General features: G+C 41.5%; 1 protein-coding gene across 1 annotated transcript; it reads left to right on the top strand.

Moving 5' to 3' along the window:
* Positions 1–816: 816 nt before the first annotated feature.
* Positions 817–26,974, top strand: TUNAR (transmembrane neural differentiation associated intracellular calcium regulator; the record flags this gene model as incomplete). The annotated part of the gene is made up of 2 exons (XM_084270571.1): positions 817–855; positions 26,789–26,974. 2 exons carry the CDS (start codon positions 817–819, stop codon positions 26,972–26,974), a joined length of 225 nt encoding a protein of 74 aa, XP_084126697.1.
* Between the last annotated feature and the right edge of the window lie 351 nt (positions 26,975–27,325).

The following is a 27,325-nucleotide window of genomic DNA, read 5'->3' as shown; positions in this document are numbered from 1 at the left end:
ACACCCATTCAGTCCCACCCCATCCTCTCCAAATCGCATTCTTTATCCCTTTCTCCATCCCTACGACGATTTTGTACGTGTATCCCCAAATCCTTCAGGCAAGGTATCTCCTTGCTCAAGAACGCTCCTGCACTGAGGGTTTTGCTTTTAGATCTGATTTGTATTTTGGGGTTATTTGTCAAGCTTTCTCCAATATTTTTCTAGAAATCTAAATATTCTTGTTCTTTGGGAAGGGAAAAGGACAGGTGATGTTTTTTGTCAGATGGTTTTAAAGATTCCTCTGGATGAGAAGGGTCATTTGGTAGTGCACGGTTGAGCAGCAGTAGTGAAAATGCATCATGTGTGAATTGGGAAAGTTTCTGTCTCTTCCTTTATTACAGGTAATGAGCACTGAATCTATCAGACCAAAGAGGTAGTACTGATTGTTGTGAAATACACAGATCATAGAATAAATGAGGGGTTGTTGGATTTTTTTTCTTCTCCTTTTCTGCATAGTAATTTCAGGGCTTTGGTAAGGTATTATTTTCTTTTTTTCTTTCTTTCTTTGATTTTCTTTGGAGTCCCTCTGATGACACCACGAATCTGGGAATGAAGAACTTCTTAGAGCTGATGGGAAATGGCATTGCGGAGCTGAAACTTAACTGGAGGAAATATATCTCCTGAAGAAGAAAATATAATGCACTGTAAGGATCTGACTTCTGGTGAAAAATTCAAGCCTAGAGAAAACTTCTCGGCTTTGTTAGGAAGAATGGGTTGGACAATTTTCTTCAATTCCAAAGGATATCTGAATGCCATGCTGAGCTTAATCTCTGCAGCATGCTCTGTGCTTCTCATCTCTTCCTGATGCACTGCATGGTAAGGCCTTTTTCCTTCCTTTTAACAATAACCATATTTCTGTTATGGTGAGAGGTAAAAATAATAGCAATAATCAAATGGAAATTGGAAAAAATGTAGAAAGCTAACGACAGAGCATTTGTTTGTATGGTTGTTTCTAGGAGCAAGTGTCCTGATTACTGCAGCAGCTTTGTAAGATTGTTTCTGTCTCCCTTGCTTTGTGACAGTGTGTGTGTATGTGTGTGTGTTTGTGCACACCTGTGCTGTCATTTGCACTTCCACTGGAACATCAGTGTCTGTAATGAACATATTTCCATGCTAAAGAGGATGTTTAAGAATTTGCTTGGACATTTCTCTCTCTTTCTCTCTCCCTCCATTCCCCTCCTTCTGCATCCACTTTCTCTCGCTCTGTCTGTCTCCCTGGGGTCATGGTGTTACACCTTCCCAGCACCTCAGTTGTGCACCAACCTCTAGAAGGCAAAAATAGAAGGTAAAAGAAATCCTGTGTCAACCCGAGAATAATTCTGAATAAGGATTATCTGAGTAAACAAAAGCTACAGAAGGGTTTTGAATGTGTGCACTATCTGCCAGTACAGAAGATTTACTTTATTTTGTTTCCCATGGGAAACAAATATCAAATACTGACTTGCATGCTGTTTTAGATACAGTGGGAAGCAGATCCTTCTACTCACATCAGAAAGACAAAATATGACCACTGTGAATTATGACAATATTACTCTTGATGACCGAAGTCATAAAATAAGCAAACTCAGTACAAGATGTTCTCACATCAAGTAATTTTTGTCATGTATTTGTGGGGTGTTGAGAATTATTATATACGGCTCCAGTGGATGTTGCAAGATATTTTTCATTAACAGCTCTAACGTTTTTTCATTTTCCTGGATGAAAGTTTCTAGGGGAGCGCAAGGTGATGTTATTAACTAACTACTCGACTTGCTAAAATTTAGAATAATTTTCAGTTAACTGGCAAGCAGATCAGGAGTTATACAGGGAATGTACTCAGGTGGAAGAACAGGATAGTTTTCCAGAAAGCCTGGTTTACTTGGATCTCAGTTTCACAGATTAGAGTGAATGTGAAAGGTAAAACAGTGATGATGTGATTATTTTTTTTTTTAATTTTTTTTTTCTCTTATGCATTCTGTTGGATCTCTGAGTTTGGAATAGGGAAAGTTAAGTGCCTCTTGAGGAGCAAACTGTGGTGAGGGCCCGCCCCCACCTCTGAGGGCAATCTCTTGCAAGTTCCGCTGCTTCTTTTGATGGGGTTAATAATGGACCAGGAGCTGGTCTGCTGATTGTCATAGGCTGCCTAGCTGGATATAGAGGTGACAGGTTCCTGGCAGCAGGTTTTGAGGGTGAGAGGAGTGCAAAAAGTCAAAGCAAAAAAGCCAGGCCAGGCCAGGCCACAGCAGGACTCATGAGCAAGAACCAGAGCTTAAATCTTATTCAAAAGATGTAATTCTGTGGGAGTTCCCAGTACATATCCTCTTTGTCTGATGAGGAACTCCATCAGACAGTTTTCAGAGAGAATGGCAATGCATTTTTCAAATCACTGCAGTAGTAGTACAGCATGTTCCTGTAGCATAACCATTTTTTCAGTAGGGTTCAGAGACACTAGCCTTGATTTTAGGAGTAAGGGTTCAAAATATGCATACATGTACATTGAAGTAGGGTTTTTTGTGTATTTTACAATCCCAAATGTGTGGCTACTATAAGAACCAATAAGGAAAACTAAGGAAGGACAACACAATCCATAAATGTCATCTTCCAATCTTTACTATTGAAAGAACCTCTTACTCGTCAAAGTAGTCCCTTCGGCTCTTTATGTGAACAAGGACTGCATCCTAAATTCAAGTTTCCCATTGCAAATCTCTCCTCACATCAGCAGTTCTATTTCAATCAATGGGACAACTCATATGAGTAAGAACTACTCATGTGAATAAATTATGAAAGGTTTTGTAAGACCAGGCTCTTTGATTGTCATGGCAACAGATTTATTAGGCTTCGGGCATAATTTGTATTTCCCTTCTAAACAAAATCATTTTTTCTTTTACCCATGTGAATCCATTTGCTTTGCAATTAGGACAAGGAAAATAGGTTAATTACATTTTTAAAGATCATGCAGCTGTACAGATACATTGTTAGTTAAAAATTATCAGAATATGAAAAGTTTACTTTTATTAGTGGTCTGAGAGAAGTGCGTTCTTATTGGAATCATTCATTGCCTTGTTTATTTTTGTGACAGTTTTAATATTGCTACTAGGTATTGTCAATTCTTCCTGCACCTCATTAAAATAATAATAGAGACTTCCTTTAAAATAGTACTGATCTTACAGTGCTTAGATCTTACTCTCTATTATTAGGCTCAGGCATACTTATCAATCTTTCTACTACATTAAGTATGCTCAGTTTTTAGTTAATAAATGTTTTTTAGCTCTGTACTTGATCCAGGAACATATTTATCTTTAGGGTATAGAAACACAATATGAAGTCATAATTATATTAAACTTCCTACAGGATATACACATATATATAAGTAGAAAGAGTAAAAACATCTGGAGTTTCTTTCCCTGTGCAGTTTGCATGCTTATAAATGTTTATATTACTAGGATATGTATTTTACATAACAAATATTATTTCCTTCATTGTATTTTGTAATAAACAGTTCCTTTTCAGAATATAGTACATATTATAAGTGCTAGGTTCTGCATTATGGAAGAAATAAATTTAAAAAAATTAGAAAACACAAGCATAGAAACCTTTAAAAACTTTAAAATATATCCTAATGCAGCAATACTTTCTTTTGTTTCATTTATCCCTATACATAGCAAGAGTAGTGGATTATTTTCTAAAGAGTCTGTGATTCTGAGGCAGGTTTTGCATGCTACAGAATGATTGTTGTCATTCTGTTTTTGCATGGTACAGAATGATTGTTGTCATTTCTGTTAATGATTTATTCTGACTTAGAACTCTTTCTTTAGTGACATTTTAATCATTTACTTTAAACATTTGCCCAACATCTGTGTTTGGCTTTCTATGCCAGCTCTAAAGCAACTAAAATGAAAATATTTTCTTTTAAGATACTGTTCAATAAAGTTCTGATACTGAATGTGGATGTACTTCATTTCAGTCCATTGAACTCTTTATTTGGACACACTATGTGAATTAGAGCTTGAACCATCTGCATTATTAGGGAAATTATATTGAACAGTGGAAATACATGTAGTAACTATTACCAATCAAGAAAAAGGTACTTTAATACAACACATAAAGAGTTCCTCCTGTACTTGCATTACTTTGGGCTGTCTTCATTCAAGATCCAGGAAAAATCTGATTTTTGAAAGGCCTGCCAAAAAACCCCATCAAAACAAAAGACTTAAACTTCTTTTGTTTAAGTAGCCACAGAAAGAATATTTATCTGAGAAGAAATTTCAGTAGATCAGCACCTGTGTTTTTAATAAGCTTTTCATAAAAACTTGAAAAGACATCATATTTTTTAAAAAAAGAGAAAACTCTAGAAATCCAAATGTATGGGCATACTGATTTGTAAATGATAGAACATTTAATTGTAACATTTTTAGTCAGGTTTCAGTGTTACAAGAAATTCTACTGGTATATGTTTAACTTTTTTTTTTTCTCAGTGAAAATTTGCAACTAAATATTTCTTTTTAGAGGGAAATGTTTTCTTATATATTTTCAGCTAGGTCTGTTACAGCTGTCCCAATACTTATTGGCTCTCACTGGTCAGGTCTTTAATTAGAAGCTCTCTGAAGGGCCATCATTAGCACTACATACTCTATAGGCCAGTACTGAACAGCAGCCTACACCAGGTCTATGGTAGACGTAAATTCTGATTGCAGTTCCCTCCTTTAATTCTTCTTGTGTCTTCAATAAAAACTAGGCCTCCATTGTGCTGAGAGTTTTACAGATACCAAAAGTAGTAGTTTCTACTACAAAAAAAAACCAACCCTTTAAGATGCCTTCAAAAGGCATGCAGGCAAGGGGTAGAATTAATCGACTATTAATATCCTTATTAAATAGATAAGGAACTGAGGAACAAAGCATCTGCCCAAAGCTATACTGGCAAGGGAAGAGTTCGGAATTGAACCCAAATGTCCTTATTCTCAGTTCATCACTGTCCCTGCAAGGTTGCTCTTCATTTTGTTCATTTTTTTGCTTAATGACTTGCATTTGGACTTTTAAGTTAATAGTAGTTGAAGTATCAAATGTGAAAGGGAATTATTGATGCGTACTTCCTTTCCAGGCTGACACAGTTGTCCTAAAAATTCTTCTTTTCTCTCCTGAACCATTCTGTTTGAATGTAACCATTAATTATGTAATTGCTTTACTACACAGGGGAAGTATATCCTAGATTAAACAGAAATTTACTAAATAGAAATATCCTAAACATTCCATGCAGGTTCTGGGGGCTGTGCATGTGTAGCTGTTCACGCTGTCAGGGTTTAGGGATAGCTGTGGAGATATGTAATGATTTTGAGGGCTCTTGGTAAATGAATCAAATTTAAACACAGGAAAAAATCCAGTTAAATCATAAAAAGACTGATGATTTGCTATCTAGAATTCACACAGGTCATTATGAATCCAGCACTTGGGCAAAATACGATGACACAGAAAATATGGTACCTAACAATGATTCCTATTAACCCCAGCAGGCCTCCTCTGCCCAAGGAAATCTTTCAGCTTTTTATCCTCTTTATGACAAAGGATGAGATAGTTTCTACAAAAAATACTTAGCTGCTAAAATTACATCTGAAGTTGGGGAAAAATCCGACTTAACATTTTAATACAAATCCAGGGAAATTTTGTACATGTCAAGAAGGAAAAAGCTTTTCCCAAACTTGTCAGAGTTTTGGAATGAGTTCTGCAGCAGAGTATCTCAGAAGCTTAAGAGGTATCTACCTCACTCTGCCCTACTTATACAGCTCCAGGTGTGCCACACCTCTGGATGCTGACAGATACTCTTTTTATGCAATTATGTAATGACATATTAACGTAGAAAGGGCTAAAAGCCTTATTAAAAGCAGTACTTCCACTGGAAACCTCATCTCACTCATGTTTTGTTCTACAGAAATGTTAAGAGAGCTTGAAATGCATCCTACTGCATCAAGTATGTTGTTATTTTTTCTGACACAAATTTTTTCACTAATCTACAATGGAAAAGAGGTAGAAAGGAATGCCTTAGTCAAAACATAGTCCACTGCAGGGAGCAATTACATAACTTGCTTCAAAACACTGTTCTCCACCACACAGAGCAGCCAGGAGGATCACCTGCACTCTATTTTCATCAGTACTGACAGTGCACTGGGTCATCCCAGCCTACCTCAGGCCCCCATCCTAAACTAGACCTAATGTTACCTATAAATATCATAAAAGAGGCTCTGAAAGGCTTTTCCACTTAATCTGGCAGTTTTCCATGAAACCTTGGATATTAGAATAAATAAATTTCAGTTCAAACACATGCTGGTATTAAAAACTTAACATATTGTTTGATCCCTAGTTCTTTTTTAAAGCAAGGGGGACTAAAGAATCCAAACATCTTTGAGGATCTGAGCTTAGGGTTTATAATGTGATAATATTTCTATGTTTTCTTTAGTTTGCTAAGAAATACTGGAGAACCACTGAACATTTGGACATTGGAACCCATGAATATTTTCTCATATTTATGAGAAAACAGAGTGGTTGATCTGTTACTTCTGCTCCTAATTGTTGTCTCTCAAATTCTGCATCTGTTAACGTGCTTTCTAAAGGAATTGTAAGGAATTGCTGGGATCTTTGGGCCAAGTCATCCTCACCCTGATAACCAAGCAATGGGTGTTTCATGGAGAAGGGCCCACAGAGCATCTGCTCCTTCCATTCATGCTCACCACAAGACAACTCCAGTCCTCCTCGCTGCATTTTAGTAAGCTAGTAAAAGACCAAAAATTCCATCTGTGATATTTCACAAGGCAAGATATATCAAAAGCATCTTTAAAGCCTTACATTCTTTTGGCAGGGAAAAAAAAAAAGAAGTAAGCAGACCATGCCTAATGTAACAGAGAGAATCCTACAATATTTCTGCTGAGTCTGCCTCCAAATTAATTTGTGTTCTCTCATCAGGCTTTCACTAGATTTATTAGTACATGAAGAAGGCACACCAAATAGGCAGCATGGGGATTTTAACATCAGAAACAATAGTGCTCCCTACTTTACAACCTGTCTGTACCTATGGCACTTCTCTGGACCCTCACATGGAGCAGCATCTCCCTGCAGGAGTTAATTCACGCGTGAAGAGAGAATCAACTTTTCTGGATCCCTGCTGGTTAAGCACAAGAGTAGTACAGTGTGAATATGATGCAAACAGACAGGATCAATAAACAATTTCCTTCATAAAACAGAGGAGGCCTTCCTGACATCAGTTCTTTAGGGATAAATCCCAAACATTTTTGCCAAGTTACGCTCATGAATTACTAAGTATCTTAAGGGTCCAGTGGAATGTTCTCCTTGCCCATGCATATCTAGCAGATGCCTATACAAATGCATCTTCCCCTGATCCTTTTTGTGCTTGCCCCAGTCCCTTGGGACACACGTTGCTCACCCCCACAACAGTGTACCTGTGTACATCTGTCCATATTCACATGTGGGAACTGAGCCTCTCACCCTTTGCTGCGTACATGCTGTGGCATCACTCCCTGTCCTGCCTCTCCAGGGACATGATCTCCCAGTCTTCTGTGGTTTATGGACTCCTCAGCCCTCAGTGATGTCAATGATACTGCTAGGAGCAGACCCCTCAGTTGTGTAAGTGATGTGTGCAAATGACGTCTCCCAGGTGGTTTAAGGAAAGAGCCAGCATGGCCTCATGGGCCATGGCCGTGACCCACTGTCTCTCTTGGTCTATGAGCTCTGTTGGTATGATCTCATGGGCCATACCTTTCACAGATCCTTACCCCTCCTCAATGCAAAGCCCAAGCCTTGTGCAAAGGACTCAACTTTCACCCACATTAGTATATGATGACTGACACTGCTTGCAGTAGATCCCACTGAAATGCAATGAGCTGAGATGCTTTGGATAGCCAGTTGTATTAGGAAATTGCAGCCAGGTAGGACTTTCCCACTTCAGCTTCTTGGTTTGCTTTACATTTGGGGTGTGCAGCTCAGAGCTTTGTACATGAACTTGCCTGTGTCCTCTGTTCTGGGGCAAGAGTTACCATCCTACATGGGACTGTCACAGCTGCTGAACTGAAGAAGAGCCAGGAAATCTGCACTTAAGAAAGTTGCCATGGCCTTGGGTCCCCACAGACACAAACAATATAAGACATAAAGATACCAGGTTCTCCTGGAAATCAGGTTAAAACCTCTGTATGAGTCAGCTTCCAGATCTCTTCATCAGGGCTACTGAACCTTGCTTGTGTGTCCCAAGGTGAGGATTAATCTGTTAATGTTTGTAAAAAGCTATGTAAATGATCTGTATCATGCTGACAGGTCAAGTACTGCATTGTTCACTGGCTGTTCCTCCTGACAGTTTAAAATATATATCAAACAAAGTCTATGCTTTCAGCCAGTGTTCACTGATGTAGCTTGACTAGCTTAACCCTCTCAGGATTACACCTTACTTCTTCTAGCTTACTGCTTGAGCTATACAGCAGAAATATGCAAAGCTTTTCCACATAACCCAGAATACAATAAATACATTGATTTATGTTTGTCCAGGACCACGAGCTCAAAGGAAACCTCTTGGATCTCTTATAGCACATGCACAAGGACACACAGAAAGGAAAGAGGATGAGCAGAGCTCAGTGCTCTGCTTGGGTGCAGGCAAGGGGCAGCAGCAGAAGCTGCTTGTGCAAGCCACTGGCAGGATTTGGCCCTGCTGTGCCTGCAGGAGCCGCAGGTGCAAGAGCGGCGGTGAGGCTTTGCAGGAGACTGGCTGAGAAGGTGAACCCTACCCACCAGGAGGGTGTGCTTGCAAGTTGGGAGCCTATTTGTGTGTGCTTATCACACAGATTGCAATTATTATCAGCTACTGCTATCGGGGCCTGGCAGTGGTAGATACTGTACAAACAGGAAGAGAAACAGCCTCCTCTTAGCGAATGCGCCCTGCATAACGAGCTCTGCAAGCACACAGGATGGAAAAAGGTGGCCAAAAGGTTTCACTGGCTGCTTTCCCATCTACCTTGTGCCAGTTGTCACCACTGCATGTGGATTTTTATGTTGATTTTTTGTATGAATGATTAATAGTTTCATTATCTATAATGCTTTTTGCAGTAAAAATCATTTGCCACTGATCCTTGCTGGTGTCTCTATGGGTATAGCTATACTTCTCCTTAAATACCTCAGTACCTTCCTTAAATACCTCATGCTGCAGCATAAGGCAGAGGCCATTCTTGGTACAAGCTGTTGCTAAATGGGAGTAGGGAAGTGAAAAGAAAGGGACTTTCTGCAAATCTTCACTGTCACATGGCCCTTATTTGAGGCTACTGGAGCTGACAGATAATTTGTGGGTCATTTTCAGGGACTAACACAGGGATATGGGGTCAGTGCATATGCTGGCAGTTTTGGTGACTCAGTTATGAAAAAGTACTTTTTGTTCCTGATGCTATTGCTTGTCTGGGCAACTTTTGCTTTCAAAGCCCAATCTAGTGCCAGGTAGAGTTAGTGAGAATTGTGCCACTGATTTCTTCCACACCTGCATCACAAAGCTGCTTTCATCATCACCACTGGCACAATTTGCTGTGGTAGAAACTACAAACAGACTGTGGCTTGGCACTCTGTTTCTTACCTGAAACTTTATTTCTTCAGCAAATGTTCCAGGCATATCTCTGTGTCCCTGCACAATGCCTTTGCACACAGATCTCCACTGGTTTTAGCAGAGCTGCTCTGCAACTGTTTCTCCAAGATTTAGCACGTCTGGTTTAGTTTCACTCAGCCTGTTTGTCAGCTGCAAAACTCTGAAAATTATAGACTCATAGAATCATAGAATGGCATGGGTTCGAAGGGACCCCAAGGATCACAGAGCTCCAACCCCCTGCCACAGGCAGGGACACCAACCTCCAGCCTGGAACTACACAAGGTTGCCCAGGGTCCCATCCAACCTGGCCTTGAACACCTCCAGGGACAGGGCACCCACCACCTCTCTGGGCAGCCTGTTCCAGAACCTCACCACACTCTGTAAAAAACTTTCCCCTAATATCTAATCAAAACCTTCCTTCCTTTAGTTTTAATCCATCCCCCTTGTCCTGTCAGTGTCTACAATGGAAGGAAATTATTTCTGCTTCATCCTCAGAAGATGAATGTACCTGGTCCCTGTTGATGTCTGGATAAAGCTGGGAAAGATGGCAGCACCTGGGCTCCGGGGTGCATCCAGTGGATGTAGCAGGACTGCAGCTGTGGTTTCAGGTAGCTGCTCCTCCTAGGGGTACAGACCCCTGGTACTTTCTGGAGGCCTTCTGCTCCCACCTGGCTATGTTGGAGCTACCTTGGGCATGGTTATGTGTGCAGCAGTCCTATGGCTGCAGCAGAGGTACAGCCAATGTCAGTTGTAAATATCTGCAAGTTGGAATGGGAGGAATTTATAAGCCATGTTTGGGAGGCTTTAAATATCTTGTTTACTCTGCTGTTAAAAAAAAATGTGTAAAACCATAACAAGATGATGAAGACCAAACATCTGTAAATCTTCCTTTTGTGAGATGACTAGATATATTCTAGTATTTGCAGTTTTGACAGCAAAACGACACAGAAAAAAAAACCCCAAATTTGCATATATGAGAAGTCAGGAATGAGAAAACAGAAGGAAGGCAGCAGAAACTTGTGCTAGCCCAGGGATTATGGCTCTTGAGAGAGGGAAATATGTCATCTATGAAGAGCATTCATTTTTGTAAATCCCTGTTTTCTTGGTTAGCAATTCCCACCTAGCAACAGTGAGGGAGAAGCAGCCCATAATGAGTGGGAAGGATGGAAATGCAATTTTTCAGAGCCAGGGTTGTTCATGTTGACCAACATCCCACCTGCAAAGGGTGTTACTGTGCTCATGGAGGTGCCCCCCAAGACCACAGACACCCTGATTCACCAGTCCTCACCTGATGCTTTGGCAACTCAGCCATCTTTCCTGGGACAGGCAACAGCATCCAGCAAAAATGTTACTCCAAGTATGCTGCAGAAGAGCTTGTACTTGACTGGATCTGAAGTGTACAGAGGGTGGCACAGTTGTCTACACTGGTAGAGCTATTCTGTTCCTTAATTATTTGCAAATACCTGCGTGTGGTGAAGGGCTGTGCATCTGCAAGGTGTGCAGGTTTTCTCCTCAGTAATGCTTACTTTACACCCAGGGAGAGAGTGGAGAGCATAGCCCTGACCAGGGCAGATGACTTCATCAGAGGAGGGAAGTTACCCAGCCTCACTGACAGATTTTTGTGAAGGATTTCCCAAGGCCAGCCTGCAGCAGTGCATCACTACAGATAAGCTTTTGACATTTGTAGTCCAAGCAGCAGCAGTATTTAAAGTAAAACACTGCCAGTGGGTTTCCATAAAAAGCCTGATTCTTGGATTGTTTGTGGGGGGTTGAATGGAGCTATGAGTTGCACAACCCTAAGGTTTGTCTTGTAACGACTCCACTAGCCTACATATGTCTTCCTTTCCCCCACTCCCAGCTCAGTGAGCCACAGCATTGGTGCTCTGCAAGCTATCTGCAGCCACTCCCTGCTTGTGAGGAGCTCTAGCTTGTGCTTGCACCTCCAAGAGAGCTCCAGTGAAGAAAGGAAGATGGAATTGGGAGCAACTGGAAGAGGGAGAGAGTCATGAGCTTTGGAGACAGACTTGGGTTTTCCTCTCAGAAATAAGCCCAAAAATGTTCCTGGCCAAATCTTAGTTACTTGAAAATTTGACAGAATTAACTTCTTCTCCATGAAATAGATTATCCTTTTGGAAAAATAACTGAATCCTTTCTTACCAACCCATGCAGAACAGATTGTCCGGTTTTCCTATGGCTGCTGCCATAGGTCCTAGTCTGATAACAGGCATGAAATGTAGGAAAGTGTAATTTTGATGCAGGAAGGTTTATCAGTCTCTGGACTGGTTTTCAAATAACAAAAAGCATTGGATCTATAGAAAGAAAATGCCCATTATTAAGATCAACCCTTAAGCTTGCACCATGGAAAAGCTTTTTTCTTCAACACAGCTGTCAGTCCTGCTGAGATTTTAAATTGGAGTTTGTCTAGTGTAACTCTCACTTTCTATTTAAAAAGCGAAGTCAGAAGCACTAAACTTTTGTCTTGGGTTTTTAAAATTCAGGAAAGCTAATATAATTGCTGTACTAATGTAGCATTATGAGCTTTTAGGCTCTCCAGTTTTTGGCAAAGAAAGCTTACATCTTTTGATTCATGGAGTAAGACATTTCCCTGTATAAATTTGCCATACACTTTCTCTTCGGAAAAGAAATCTTCATCCCTTCCTCTCCTCAGGGTTGTTTGGCATGGCTTTTTGGTCTTCAACTGCCTGTGCTTCACTTGAGAGCTGGCTGCCTTTCAGTCACCAATCACTGTGCAGAGTTTTTATGTGAATTATTGGATTGTGCTTGGCATCTGCAGATCTAAAGACTTGAAATTATAGTTCAGATGTTGGATGGAAACTTGAAAAGCTTCCGGAGATACAGAGCCAGGTCTGTGGTCTGACTGAGGAAATGCTTATGCCAAACTCAACTGAAAAAGACTCTGGGTGACAGAAGGATGTCCCCTGTCAGACCAACGGCATGTGCAACATGGCCTCCAGCTTCAACATAAAACAGAATGGTTCAGAGGGTGACACAAAACCAGAGTTGGATATGTTACTTGTGTCAGTAATGCTAGAGAGGAGCTAAGGATTGATAAGCAAAATAGGACTTAGCTTGAGTTCTTAGGTTAGGCTTGTGTGAATCAAATGGGAAGCCTCTGGAGAAAAACTGCTTCACGCAAGGAGAAATCTTTGGAAGGTTGCTTTGGTATCAGGACGAAATAGAGAGGAATTTACTTTAAGGATGTTTTTCTGAATTATATTAAATGATTTTCATTCATCGTTGATATTGATTAACACTTAACAGGATAGTATCATTCTTGATGCTTTATTAATCTTATTCTTTAGCAAAGCAGTATGTATAATACAAAACAAAAGAAAGGAAACCTGCACATTGTATTTGTTTTTGTGTGCCCCTCCTTGGAGTCTCTGGAGCCATAGATCAATTGCTGGTGTTTAGTGACCTCTTGCCCAAGAGTGTAGGGCCTGTGGGTGGGTCTTCACCTATGGCTGGCACTTGTACAGTGCATAATCTAAGATGACATTGACCCTTGCAGCCCTATGGGAATAATATTTTCAGCAGGAAGAATTGTTCTTGAACATTTTCTTCAGTGTACTGTGTTACACGCCCAAGCATATTTTTTTCATCATCTTGAGTGTATGTCCTACATTTCCTCTCTGCTCTTTTTGTTACATGGTTTTGATTGTAGCCAACAGCAAAGGTCAAAAGACATTTTACTGTTTCTATTTCTATATTTCTGTTAAGCTGAATTAAATTGTTGGTGCTGCAAAATGACTTGTTAAAAAGCTTATGCTGCAAGACTTCAACCGGTATAAACTGAAGCATCACTTTAAACCAGATGGTCCAGAGAGACAATGTGGTCCAAAGAATAGGGTACTGATCTGGAAACTGAGGAACAGAATTTGGTTCTCAGGAGCTTCAGTGGGCAGCTTCATTAATTTAGCTAACTTTTTTCACCTTGCTCTGCCTCAGGTTTTCTGGAAGGATAGTAAAGTGGCACTGTATTTTAAAGCACTTTGCACATTCAATTTTTCAATCACGTAGTCTTATTCCTTTCACATCTAACATTCATCAGTACAACTGCCTGTTTAATTTACATTACAGATAGGTTCTAAAATCATTATCTCTAGGAATGCTATGATATCATTGAAAAGGTTAATTATATTTACCAGTGTCTCTGAGTATTCACTAGAAGGTATCAATTCTCGGTCCAGAATTGAACCAACACTGAGTTTTGCCCAGCAAGCAGCCTTCTTTTTCTTTCCTACATAGTGAAGCAAATTCAGAAGTTTTCCTTAGAGTATGAATGATTCAGATCAGAATTTTCAGGTTAACCTGAGTTAATATTCATTCTTTGAAATTATCCCTCAGATGGTCTTTGGAGAAGTGTGGTCCAAGTGCTTTTTTGCTTTTTTTTTTTTAACCCAGATGTGTGACTCATGCAGGATCTTCATTTTTTTCCTATTTATTAGAATTTCCTTAAATGTCATAAACTCACAGTACTTTTGTGATTAGTGCACATTTCCAAATTTTGCTTCATGAGTGAAAGTCCTTCCTCCCCTCAAAGCCTGAAGAACATTGTTCCACTGCAGGGCTGCCATCTTCTGTGGGTTTTAAGTAGTTCATGACTGCAAGCTGATTTTTTTTACTGCTATGCTCATTGCTCCCAGTCCCTTACCCCACTGCTCCTTGATGATGCCTTACAGTGTGAAATGGGGAGAAATTGATAGACATCTCCCCAGAGAACCATTTGGTTTTAAAAATACCAGTAGAGCCAAATAGATGTGAGCAAGGTATCTTAAGTGAGAAAGCATCGGTCCTGTAGGGATGTTGTGACAACTGCTAGAATGGAAAACAGGTCTGTGTGAACAAGCAGAACATCTTGGGCAGCAATTCCTAACAGATAAACACTTTGTTTTGAAAATTAAATTGAAGGAAACATTACCGACCTGCTGTTTCTGGGCAAGTTTCTTTTCATTTACCTATCACACCAGTTCAGTGGGACTCAGGGCTCTCCCTGTATGTTATAAGGATGTTGGGATTTGCACACAATCATTTCCAATGACCAGTTTTGCATAATTCAGATACTATGAATATTTTATTTATTATTATCAGCCTTCTTATTGCAAGCAATATTTTTAAAGAATCCATTATATGTTAAAACAAAAAAAATCGGGGTTAAATTTGGCTCTCTTTCAGGGAGCATAAATCCAGATTAGTTCCCCTTTTACGAATTATTTTACTCAAGAATATGCAAACAAAACTTGGCTTGGTGTCCACTGAAGAAAAATGTAGCAAAATATATACATTCCTCTTTCTAAGTCCTTAAGTAGAATTATCAAGATGCTACTGGATGCTCTTAATATAAGAAAGCAGTGAAATACTTTCAGGTTTGTGGCTATGTTCTTGATATGGGCATTGTTTTAAATTACTGGCACTACATTAGAGTGTGTCAAAACGCATCATATAAACAGATACAATTTACCATGACCTTGAGGCAACATGATGTGTATGTTGCATTACATTAGCTATCAGAATGTGTTCCTTATACAGTATAGTACCCACTGCAGACAGGGAAAGAACATGGGTTGTTATGCATACTGTACACAGTTGGGAGACATATGCAAATAATCTATCCAGATCTATAGCCACATCATTTGTATCTTTATAAAGAGAATAGGAATAAGCTACAGGACAAAAAATGAACCCAAATAGCTTTGCTCCATATGCAAGGTGACATCCTTTGCTGAGCACTGGAAACCTCTGCACATCTGGAAGATCATGACTGTGAGGGTGACCAAGCTCTGGCACAAGTTGCCCAGAGAGATTTGGATTCTCCCTCCTTGGAGATAGTCAAAAGCTGCCTGAGCATGATCCTCAGCCACAGGATGTAGGTGGTCCTGTTTGAGCAGGGTCTTTGGACTATGTGGCCTCCAGTGGTCCCTTCCAAACTGAATCATTCTGTTACTGTGATAACCACAACTTGCAAGAGCAAGCACTTGTTACAGCAATGCACCAGCGCACAGAGGTTAGGAAATCCAGCTCTCCCCACACTCCTTTCTTCACTGCTCATCCTGATGGCCTTGCCAGAACATTTGGTTGACCTTTTCACTCCTGAATCCCACTTCTCTGCTGTGCCACAGAACTCTATCCTGAGACCTGAGAGATGTCACCTCACTCATGTTTTCCCAAACGTGCTACTCCCCACGCAGCCAGCTTGTTCCCCCATGACCGTGGGACCTGTGCGAGCGGAGCTGCCGCCTCTCTCACATGCCATGCTTGCTCTGAGTGCAAGCCAGAGGGGCAGCTGCTCCCATGGATTGAGGGCCTGGCTCTCCTGGCTGTACTGGGTTTGTGCAAATTGACCTTCAGCAACTCACTTCAACCTTGTTCTTCCCCCACCTTCCCATACCTAGTAACGATGTAGCTTTGTAAGCTGCTTGGGCTGGGTATCGTTCTCGCTATCGGTGCCTGGTTTGTAGCCCAGACGTCAGCAGGGGTTGCTGCATGCTGCTGCAATATAAATGACTAATGATGATGATAAAAGGTGTGGGAGTTGGTTGCCTGGAGTGTTATCCTACTTTGATAACTTTGTTTCAGAAACCAGCTTCTTCCCTCAAATTGTCTGCTATTTCATCTTATTAGGTCTAATAATATTTTTAAAGCCGCAACGGATTTTCAGCTGCCTCCCTTTTTGAATGCTTATGCCAGGACTTTGGAAAAAGGCTTTGAAATTTTCAGAGTTTGGATGGTGTTACTGTCACGGTGCCAGTAGCCTTCAGCATGAGTTGCAGGTTATTGGCACCTTTAAGAGTCAGCTGCAACTGTGTCCTAAAAGAGGCATTCAGTAGGGAAACGCTCTATTTTTAAATTTGGGCTGATATAGGTAATAATTACACACAAAACAGTATGTGAAAAGAACATTATCAAGGTTGCACAGCTCAGCACTTGAAACTAAGAAATGCTGCAAGTAATATTGTCTCTACTCCATTAATTTGCCACCTTGTGCAGGTGCATCAGTCACAGACTATTTTTGCCCAGGATCTGAGTCTCGCTTGGTGTGCATAATAGATGATACAGTTTGTGAGTTCAATACTTCATTTTCTTCCACTGCTCAATGCATAGCTCAGGCTCTGCTGTGAAGGCAAAATTACTTCCCACTGGGGCATTCCAGGGTGTTTCACCGTGCAGGTCCTTGCCACATGCAAACACTGACTTATTTCCATTTACAGCATCTTAATAGCAATTCTGGGTCTTATTACTCCCTACTACAGCTGGTAACCTAGGGCAAAAAAGACTAAGATTCCAAGTATCTGTAACTGTGGCTGCCCGGTGTAATTTTTTTGGAGTGGCAGCACATGCTGCAGCTCCCACTGGCTCCCACAGCAAAGGCCAGTACTCAATGGCTGCTTTCAGGAGCTCCAGCCTCCAGACAGGCTCCCAGGAAATAAGGTACAGAGAAGAGGGGAACAGCTTTGAAAAAAGGTGATGTAAATGAGTTGTCCCGTTCCTCAGGGCAAAAATCTCATGCCTACAGACAAGTCTGCTGCTCCTTTTCCCAGACTCTGCTGTCACCTTTTAAATTCTGTAAAGAAAAAAATAAAAAAGAAAGCACCCTACAAGCAAAAACCTTTTCTTCTCCTCTTCTGAGGCAAATGCCCTGTGCTCCAACTGCAGCTGGAATTTGGTGGGCCGAATAGTGTTTAGCTATTGCCTACCTGATAACTCAAGAACAAAAGGAGACTGAATTCGTCTTGGATCACCTTTAAGTGTGGCATTTTTGGTTGGTCTTTGCCAGAAAATATTTTCCCTGAGACAAATGGCTGGCATGTATCATTTCAGACCAAATGGTTATAACTATAAAAGGTTATAAAAAAAACCCCTGAACATAACTTTCTGAAATCAGAAAGTGTCAGCTGGCTAGAATTATTTGCAGAGTCCCTTAATGCAGCTGTAATTAATTTTTGGAATGTAGTTGGAAGTAAAATGGGAGATTTTAGAATTTTTAAAATATGGTACCCACAAGCTAGCAGCTTTTCTAGAGAGGCTCTAGCACTGTATCCCTCAGCCTCCTGGATGCACATTTGATTTGTAAGGAGAGGTCACGTCTGAGGTAAAGGTAGTTTGATCCATTACAAGCCAAATTATCTTCTGCCCTTGGCTGAATTTAGAGATATGTAGCAAAAAAATTAATACAAATTTCAGTCAGTTTTTCATCTCTTATATATTTCTTAAATGTCTTCAGAAGCAGCTCAGTTTCCATTCCAACATGCGGAGGTGAGGGCAGATCTTCAAATTGCTTATGACAGAGGTTACGTGCCTCCTGGCAGATAACGGAGACCTGTCTTTCACTGACACTTGGGTATTGTATTTTTTTTTTCCTTTTACAGAGCTTTAACGTATTTTTGCTTCGAAAAGAGAACTCTGGAGATGCCCTTGAACAGAAAATGAGGTGCTGAGTTCAGAAATGATGGAAAGAGATTCTTCAACATCTCATCCTTTCACATAGCTATTTCAGCTAATGCTACTTTTATCTGGACAAAAATGCAAATGTTGAGGCTTTTAATACCGTTTTTTTTTTTTTAAATCTGAATACCCCAGCACCCAGGTGTGCTCACTGTAGAGGGGTTTTTTTGTTGTTGTTCAGCTTTTTTAAGCTCAGGAAGGATGGAAAAGAACTAACACAAAGAACTCTGGCTTCAAACTTCAAATCTTCATTCTACGGTAATTTCTGGGGTGTGGAAAAGAGGTTACCCTTTATTTTTGGTTTGTTTTTTTTTTTTCCTTGAATGAAAACTGTCCCTTCTACTGACCTATGTATATGCATAAATTTTAAAATCTTTGAAGTGGAGGCAATACATCTTCAGTGCACAGAGTCCACATTACTAGAAGCCCAGAAAGGTTTGGTCTTCATTGCTTCAAAAACCCCTCAGATAACTAGAAAAGGCAGAGAGAAAGGCAAGAAAAATAACCACAAGCGTGTAATGGCTTCTCTGTGAGGAAACAACTAGACAGGGTTTTTCACTCCTGAAAAAAGATGACTGCAGGGATATGGCAAGAGACTCGACAGCATTCTAGGTGGCCTGCAGAATAAAAGCCATTTCCCAAATTATACAAAGAGGAATGAAGTAACAGGTTCAAATAACAAGTGGATATTTTTTCAGATGTGCCTTAATTACCTTTTGGTCTCATTGCTAGGGGACACTGTATAGAAAAAAATAATGAGTTCAAGTAGCAATTGGACGAATTTAGAGAAAACAAATCTCTGAAGGGCCCTTAAACCCAAAGACTCTTCTGGCAGAGGGAGTCCTCGAGCTGCAGATTTCTGGACTCCAGTGAGGTGCAATGAGGTCAGCATTACCACAGTCACGCTGTGCATCTTCAGCATCAGCTGATGGCAAAGGGGCACCTGGTCAGCTGGCTGTGGGCTGGTTCCATTTGGATGCTTTTATGCCAAATACCATTGTGGCATTCGGTCTTTTCTGGACATCTTACAAAGCAGTTCTGGGAAATCCCCTCACTGACTGATCTTTCTGTCCCTTCCCTGCTGATAGGAAAGGAGCATCGGTGAGATGGAAAAGATCTGTTCAGAGTTGATGGTTGGTTTCTTTTCTCCTCCTTCATTGCCGGGTGGGGCTCAGCAGACACTGTACAAAGAGGGAGCCTAAGAGATCTGTTCCCCATCATTGTGTCCACCATATGCAACTTTTATCTTTCAGCACTACCCCTTTGTTGCAACAGAGCAGTAAATTGTCTGAAAATGGTGCACTCACAGTCGATATTTTTTTAGAAGCAGCACATTTGCACACATTGCAGAGGGACTCGTGAACTAAATAAACATAGATCCTGTCATTCTTCCTCCCTTCTTGCTGATAGAAAGGGTATCAGGAGTTAACCTCAGCAAGAGTGGGGGGGAGGAAATACTCTTGTGACTTGAGGGGTCTGAAAAGAAATAATGACTATTAAAAAGGAGGAAAAAAGCAAGTGTGTACTGCAGTAGCAACTGAGAGTCAAACACTTCTGCACAGCGTTAGCACCAAGCAACCAAGCACAGCGCTGTGTATCAGGCAAACCAATTGTGAACACAAAATAGGTCAATCTAACCCAACCAGACTTACACTGAAATTTCAGCACTGTTTGGGCCCAGCCACAAAATTAATCATCTCTGGATTTGCGAAATTTGCACTTTGTTAGTACTTCCAGGTGGGTTTTAAAAAGACTGTTAATTTTAATCAATAACAAGTCATTCTTCATAGTACATCGTACATTAAAGGGAAGAGGGCTATGGCTTAGAGGGTGACCTACTCTCATTCCAGTCAGGTTTGTTTCTTTCACAAGCTAGGACTCATGAATCCTGCTGTTGGAGACCTTGCTGTGTAGGTGGAGCAGCTGAAGGCTGTTAGCGAGTCTGTGGATAGGACTGTCTGCACCCAGGCAGGTAGAGCCTGTAGGAATACTTTGGTATTTAAGGGTTGTTGATCTGCTATGCTTCACAGCTTCGTTTCTAAGATAAAGATACCTGTATTCAAAATATTTGGTCTCTTTATAACAGAGTTTAGGCATCCTGAGAATTTCGGGGTTGTGTATGGTCCCAGAGACATAAATGAGGAGAATGAAGGTAAAGCTGTAAAACTGGCTGCATGTCCTTTGCCTGCTCTGAGCTCTGAGCTGCCTGTGGGACAAAAACATCTGCCAGAACAAACTGGATCAGCCCCATGGTGGGGAGCAGGACGAGTCCTGTAATGCATTCCTGATTTAAATTCTGCCCTCTCAGAATAACCTCTTTGCTGCTGAGTGCTTCCCTTTGTTCTAGAGGAGGTCTCACATTGCTTAGACCTTTGGAAATATCCTGGCTGTAGTGCTATAAATAGCGTGTGTTTCCCACTGACTAAAACCTGCCAGCATAGCAGCAGCCTGATGTGGGTTTATTTTCCTGCTTGAGGACTACATAAGTGCTTGTGTCCTCTCTCCGCTGAGACATCTCTTCGCTTTAGGCACTGGTCTCTCTGCTCACTGCTGGGGAGTGTTATGGAGCCTGACTCACATTCCTGTTCTTTATGATATTTTTTCTTTAATGAAAGACCTCTCCCTGGGCATCTTTCCTTATCTCCCCTGTCCCTTCTCTTATGGCAGGTCTTTGCTTTTCTCAGGTATTCTGATTGCTACTGTGTATTAGTTTCTGCTCATTCCATTTCAATTCATCCGCTATTCATACATGCTACACAGTGCCTGTGCAAGCTCATGTGTCTGAATGAGCTTTTAGTGAAGCTTCTTACAGCCCCAGAGCTTCTCCTGGCCTTATCTTGCATTAAAATGGTGCCTTTCAGTTCCCTGAAATTCAAATCTAAAAATAAACGTAGATGCGTGTCCCCGCACCCTCCAGTGCTTCTCTGAGCAGGGTCTTGACTGATAGCTGACAACATATTGTGGTAGTGGAGTTGAGGAGAAGACTTAACCAGTCAAAACAGCACAAGGATGGGGAGTAGATACAAAGTCATCACAGAAGCGAGAATATACCAGTGCAGTTCTTAGAAAAAGGTGCTTCTCAGGGATCACTAGCAGCAGCGTGGTATTCACTTACCTGCCTTGCTCAGCACCTTGCCTGGGGGCTGTCCAGGACTTAAGCCAAGCACCCAACTTCCCCAAGTCTGCCCCTGTAAGAAAATGAGGTTAAAAGAACTTGTTAGGAGGAAGAGAACAAAACTTCACTTGGCTGTGGTGTTCAAGTGGGGTTAAATCCTCGAGGAGCCTCTCCTCCCTACTTGGTAATTCAAGCACTTCTTTGAGAGATAAGGGAAGGTGTCAGCTCCAGGAGCATCTGAACTCACACTTGCTTTTGTATGGTTTCTGTGCCCTCTTCAGTTTGCTAATCAAAACAAGTTTCCACTGCGTGTTTCTTATCCCCAGAGGGTGGAACTATCCTCAGAAAATTAAAGTTCTCTTATCTCTTAATGTGTCATCACAACTAATAGCCTGGGGACTGTAAACAAGTTTGAATATCAAAACAATTTGGCTGGTGATTGTGATTATGGATTAAGAATACAAAATTTGTGCTCGCTGATATTCAAGCAAGATTGAATCCAGGGACCCAGATCCTGGGCTGGTGTAAAGGGAGGTGGTTCCTCAGAACCCAGGGGAGGGATGCTGCTCTGTACCACCTGGGCACCTCACCCTGGGAGCATTTCAGAAGTTTGCATTCCATTTTTCAGAGTGCCAGATAATGCCTGACAGCACAGGCAGAGCGGGAGGAGCACTGAGGGCCCCCAGCAGAGCCCTGACCATCCTCCCCTCCTCTGACTTCCCAGGAGCTCCGCTGCTGCTTGGCTGCGCCCTCCACTCGCAGCCTCTTTGGGGAGATCATAAATAATGACTTAGAGAGAAATGATTTAAGATTACAAAACTTCTTCAAGAGCAAGTCAAGGTGCCAGCATGTTCAAAAGCTGACAGATATGTCAGGACAGGTATTCTGTGAGGGATCCGTGCTTTGTACCTTCAATGAGACAAACCTACCACAGTAAATTCACACCTTTAGCTCAGTCACTACTCACACTGAGAGTGAAGAGACAAGGAACGATTTTCTCCTCTTGCTAGAAATGCTTTGCCTAGTTCACTGGACTGTTTGCAGTGGCAGTGATGGGCAACAGGTCCCACAGATCTGGGGAGATGATCCTGGGTGCATTGTATGGCACCGCTGGACTTGATATTTTTCATGTTAGAGTCTCCTTCTTCTGGAAGTAATTTGTGGGCCCTCACTTTTGTTACAGATCATTTTCTGATGCAGGCTGCACAGTTCTTCAAAGGACCCCACAGATGAGAAACTGAGGCAGGGATAGACTAAGTGGATTTCCTGTAGATGTGTAAGAAGTCAGCAATAGTGCAGTATGAGATGAGCAGTGCCAGGAGATGAACAGCGCATGGAGTGTCCTATCAACTGAACTGTCTTTTTTCCCCTGTACAATGCAGAATACACACTACATGTATCTTTTCATGGATCACTTTTCAGAATACATATTTTTTCAAAAGGCTGATGTTAGGTTAATGATGAATCTAACAAAATTAAGTAGGAAACACATTAATTTTGATGTGGCAGGAAAGTGCTTTCTTAATGAAGTAGTAATTAAATAGAAGCATAGTTATTAAAGAGCGGGTAAATCTAGTGGTCTCCCTCCTATCTCAGCAGCTCTAGCAGCAGTTCTGAGCAAGGAAAAGGAGTGTTTCTGACAAGCATGAAGTCCCACCAGAAAAAATATTAAAGGAGAGATATGTCATAAGAATCTTAAAAACATGAAACAATGTCAAATAAATGAAATCAATTTCCAGAAGAGAATAATAAAGGCTGAAAAAAGGTACCCAGAAAGCCAGAAGACTTTTCTATTTTCTTAATTGGAGTAATTATACTAAAACTGACAGCAAATATTTTCCCAGTAGCAAAACCACCCACAAATCCCAGCCAGCCAAAATACTTCTCTGGGCATGAGATCTGTGAAGGTTAAAGGCTCGAGTCTTCCATTAGCAGAGTGCTCCTCTTTTCCCAAGGTCAGTCCTTAAATGTGAAGAAGTAATTTTGATTCTGGTCTCCTCACAGTTCAAAGTCAATGCTTACTTTGATTTGAACAGTGCTATATTTGGCAAAATATTAATATAATTGTATTTGGTCCCAGTCTTTTCCCGTTTGAATGTTAAATACTTCTTAGTACCGAGCCCATTGTGCTCTTTCTCTCTCATAGTTTGGGTAATATTGAGCAGTGTGGACCTGCTGGAGCAGTCCCTCCAGGGAAACTAATGGTGCCAGTGTCCACACTACATGTGTTTTGGAGGTTTTACTTCAGGCCAGCATTTCTCCAGTTCATGCAGTCCTAGGCTAAATCATAGCATGATCTAGGTAACAGCACACAGACATGACTGGAGCAACAGAGATGACCTCCAACAAATCACAAGAGCCATATATGAACTCTCAACTGCTTTAGTCTCCTCATTGTTCCTTCATGTTCATTATGTCCTAATCACCAGCTTCTCCATGTGTATTTCACTGTATCACACCCAGGACCTTCTCCCTCAGTTAAGGTCCTTTAGCAGGACAGAAATAATCTGGCAGTCTGAGGCGCATTGGCAGTGTTTGGATTTGAAACCACTCAGTATCTCCTTGCTAATAATTAGAACTTGCATAAGAGGAGAAAAGTGATTGCACAACCTCAGATCAGAGATCATGTACCCTGGGGACCCCCTTTCTCTCAGTAACCAGTAATGAATGTCTGGGAAAGACCTTAATGACAAGGCAAGAACGTGGTAGTACTTGCCCAGAATACTTTCTTATCTTCCAAAAAGTTCACAACTCAAGGATTTCCTAAGACAGATGCTTTGTCTTCATATCTAATAGCCTTTGATATGTTTTTTGCTTTTGTGAATTATTTAGCTACTTTTTAGATTTATGTTAATTTTAGGATCTAGTATCCTGCAGGAAACAGCTTGACACGAACTTCATGCTGCACAGTTTGGATTTATTAAGAAAAGTCTGGGGATGTTGGCAAGAGGGGTTCAGAGGCCCCTATGCTGCCTCTGCTCATATTAATCCTAGAAATTGGATGGTCTATCACATGCAGTGCAGAGTCACCATCCCAAAGTTGAGTGCTGGTGCATGCAGTGAGTGTGAAAATCCACTCCAGCTGGGGCTGAGCACTGCAATGAGTGAGTTTATGTTGATGTAAATGGGAAGCTCTGGCTAAACCATGAGATGCAGGGAGACACACTGTACCTTCTCTGGCTTTTTTCAGACCTGGAAGGGCTTGACCCACAAGATGCTTGGGTACGATCACATTTCTGTGGGAGCCAGAGCAATTAATTAGAAGTGCTTGGCTCTTGTTGGAACCAGCTGGTCGGGTCTTAAAGTTCTCCTCAACCCTTGCATTCCAGACCTGGGATTTTATCAGATCATATTTGTGATCCCACTTGATTTTTCAAATAGACAGTGAAATGCAAACATTTGGCCAGAGAGGAAACCTCCCAGTTACTGAAGGGGAAAAGAACACGATATCCAAATGACTCATGGCTTTGTGGGTGAAGTAATGGCTGCGTGTTGCAGCTTGGGATGTGGGTTTGTGGTCCGATGCCACGCAAAGCGGACACACTTGTGTTGTGAAGTTATTGTAAAGGGCTTTGGTAGGAATTCTCCTGTGACTCTCCAGAGCCAATTTGCATGGTGGTAATCTATATGGTAAGGAGGGCACCTGCCAGATGCAAAGCTGAACCAAGCCCTCCCCTGGATACCAGCCAGTGCCAAACACAATGAAGCCCTTCTGCTGCTAGAATAGGTAGATCCTGCAGGGGGAATTGCAGGTGGCTGTGACTGGAGGAAGAGTAAGGACCAGGGAGTTTGTGAGGGCTGGAGGGGAACCTGGAGGGGGCCAACAGGAGCCAGTGTCCCTGGGAGATACATGCTGCCTCTGTAGCTTTGCTCTCCTGGGGCAGATTACCCAAAGACATATTCTGGTGTCTGATGCAGTCCTCTTCTGCTGTGTGACCCCTGCTCCCACTAATTTGTGTCTGTTGTGGGTACCCTCAGGTAACTGTCTGCCTTGTTTTTGTTTTCTGCTGAATCACTTGATGACACTAAGGCAAAATATGTAAATTCTAATGCAGTGTAAGTATAAAGGTCGGTGGCACCTCTGCAGACCCCAGCTTCTGCCTCACTCACCGTTAATCACTGCTGGGATTCAACCATGACACCCTTCTTAAAAGTTGCCAGCAGTTACACCCTGTCCTGTATATGAACAAACTGCATATGGGACAAAATCCTGGTTGTTTTTTTCTGGATTGTTTGCTGTTCCACTCCATCTCTCCATCACAGGATTTCCTCACCCTTCCCACTCCTTTCCATCTTTTCATTACTCTGCGCTCCATGGCTGCGCAGCTCAGAAACTTGGTGGAGCAGCAGGTGAGGGTTCTTCTCTGGCAATACCTGTTGGGAGGGACATGTGCCTGTGTGGGCAGTGTCCACTTCTCAGGAAGCCTTCCCTGATGTTTACAGCCATGCTATGTTGAGTATAGTGGTTTTACTCTGTGGGCTAGCAGAGAGAGGTATGAGGGAATCACCTGTGCTGCTTTCTCCTCCAGCCAAACCCCTCTGATAGACAGGAGCTGTTGGGGAGCATTTTTTGCTACATCCTACCACTGCTTCTGCAGCAGAAACATCATGGGATATGGTTTGCAGCTTGGGAGACAACAGCAGAGTATTGCCTGAAGCCAGCTGTTGGCAGATTGGTTGGCGTAGAGAAACCAGCCAGCCTTTTCCAGTTTTCTGGGGCGCTCTGTTTTGCCTGTGAGATCAGAATTTGCAGTGTTAGATAAAGCACAGATAAATAGAATTTATCCATTTCTAATTCAAACAATCAAATGTTTACCCAGGTCTCAGCACCTGGCTGGAATACCAAGGGAGCTTCTCTGTGGCTCCATCAGTGCTGGGAGTCTGGGCTGGTCTCACATATGAAGAATCATCTTTTTTGTGACCAGTTCAGGGGTGGTAGCGGTGCTTGGGAAAGGGCTGTGTCCTCCTTGCAGGCAGATCAATACATTTCAGCTCCCCTGCACTGTGAGTAACTTTTCATCGGGCATTAAGAGTGAGGAGAATAAAAGCCAAGATGGTTGTTATCCTGGGTTTGCTTTTGTTTTGAATTATTTATTGGGAAGTCACTGCTGTCTTCTGTCTCATCGGGAGACAAAATGCCTGTCTCTTCGGTGTTTTTTCCTATTAAAAAGCAACAAGTTCTTCCCAGATTTACTTCTGTCATCCACTTGCTTCTTGTCGACAAGATGGTCTCTTGTGGTGCAGTCCTAATGCAGGCCAAATCCCCCCAGTGGAGTCACACCTCCTTGATACATTTCTAACCAGCTTTATAAAGATGTTGCCTATGTGTTAGGAATGATGGCTGGCACATGAGCTGGGACTGTTACGAATGCCCATATGTAATCTACAGGCTAGCTGAACTATCATTTCAATTATACATTTACTAAACAGCTAGTAAAAATATTCATCCTTTTTGAGTCAATTCTTAATATAACACATGATGGGGCAACAATTCTGCAGTTGGCTCCACTGATAACGTGAGCTTGGAAACTCAAACTAATAATCCACTTTGATGTTTTTCTTCCTAAATCTAGGTTATCCTGAAGGGGACGATAAAGAAACTGACCACCAAGATGGTAATCACTAGTGGAAATGAAGAAGATAAAGGCAGTCAAGAAAAGGAAAGCAAAGAAGAAACCATCTTGGCAATGCTTGGAATTATTGGGACAATTCTGAACCTCATCGTGATCATTTTTGTGTATATTTACACAACGTTGTAAACTAGGAGGCATGCAAATAGACCAGATAAAGCGACCATTGAGAGTGACGACAAACATTGTTGACTATTGACAAGTTGTTTAATCAGAATTGACTCTGTATTATATTAACACATCATAAAAGCACTGCCTGCAGGCAGCGAAGACTGAAGCACAATTAATCTAACAGGACTTTTTCACACAGTAACAAGCTTAACTCTTCTGTCCTGTCCTCTTCCTTTTGGTTTGGTTTTCAGTTTGGGGGAAAACGACTGCAATTATGTAAGTTGTAGCTCGGAAGAAATCCACCAGGGATATATTGTTTTAACACAATTAAAAGAGGGAAAAAAAAAAAACAAACTGTACACTATATAT

Source organism: Gallinula chloropus (assembly GCF_964237585.1).
Source record: "Gallinula chloropus genome assembly, chromosome: 14".
NCBI classification, from domain to species: domain Eukaryota; kingdom Metazoa; phylum Chordata; class Aves; order Gruiformes; family Rallidae; genus Gallinula; species Gallinula chloropus.
Note: the sequence above shows the minus strand (reverse complement) of the source record. Positions and strands in the feature narration are given on the sequence as shown.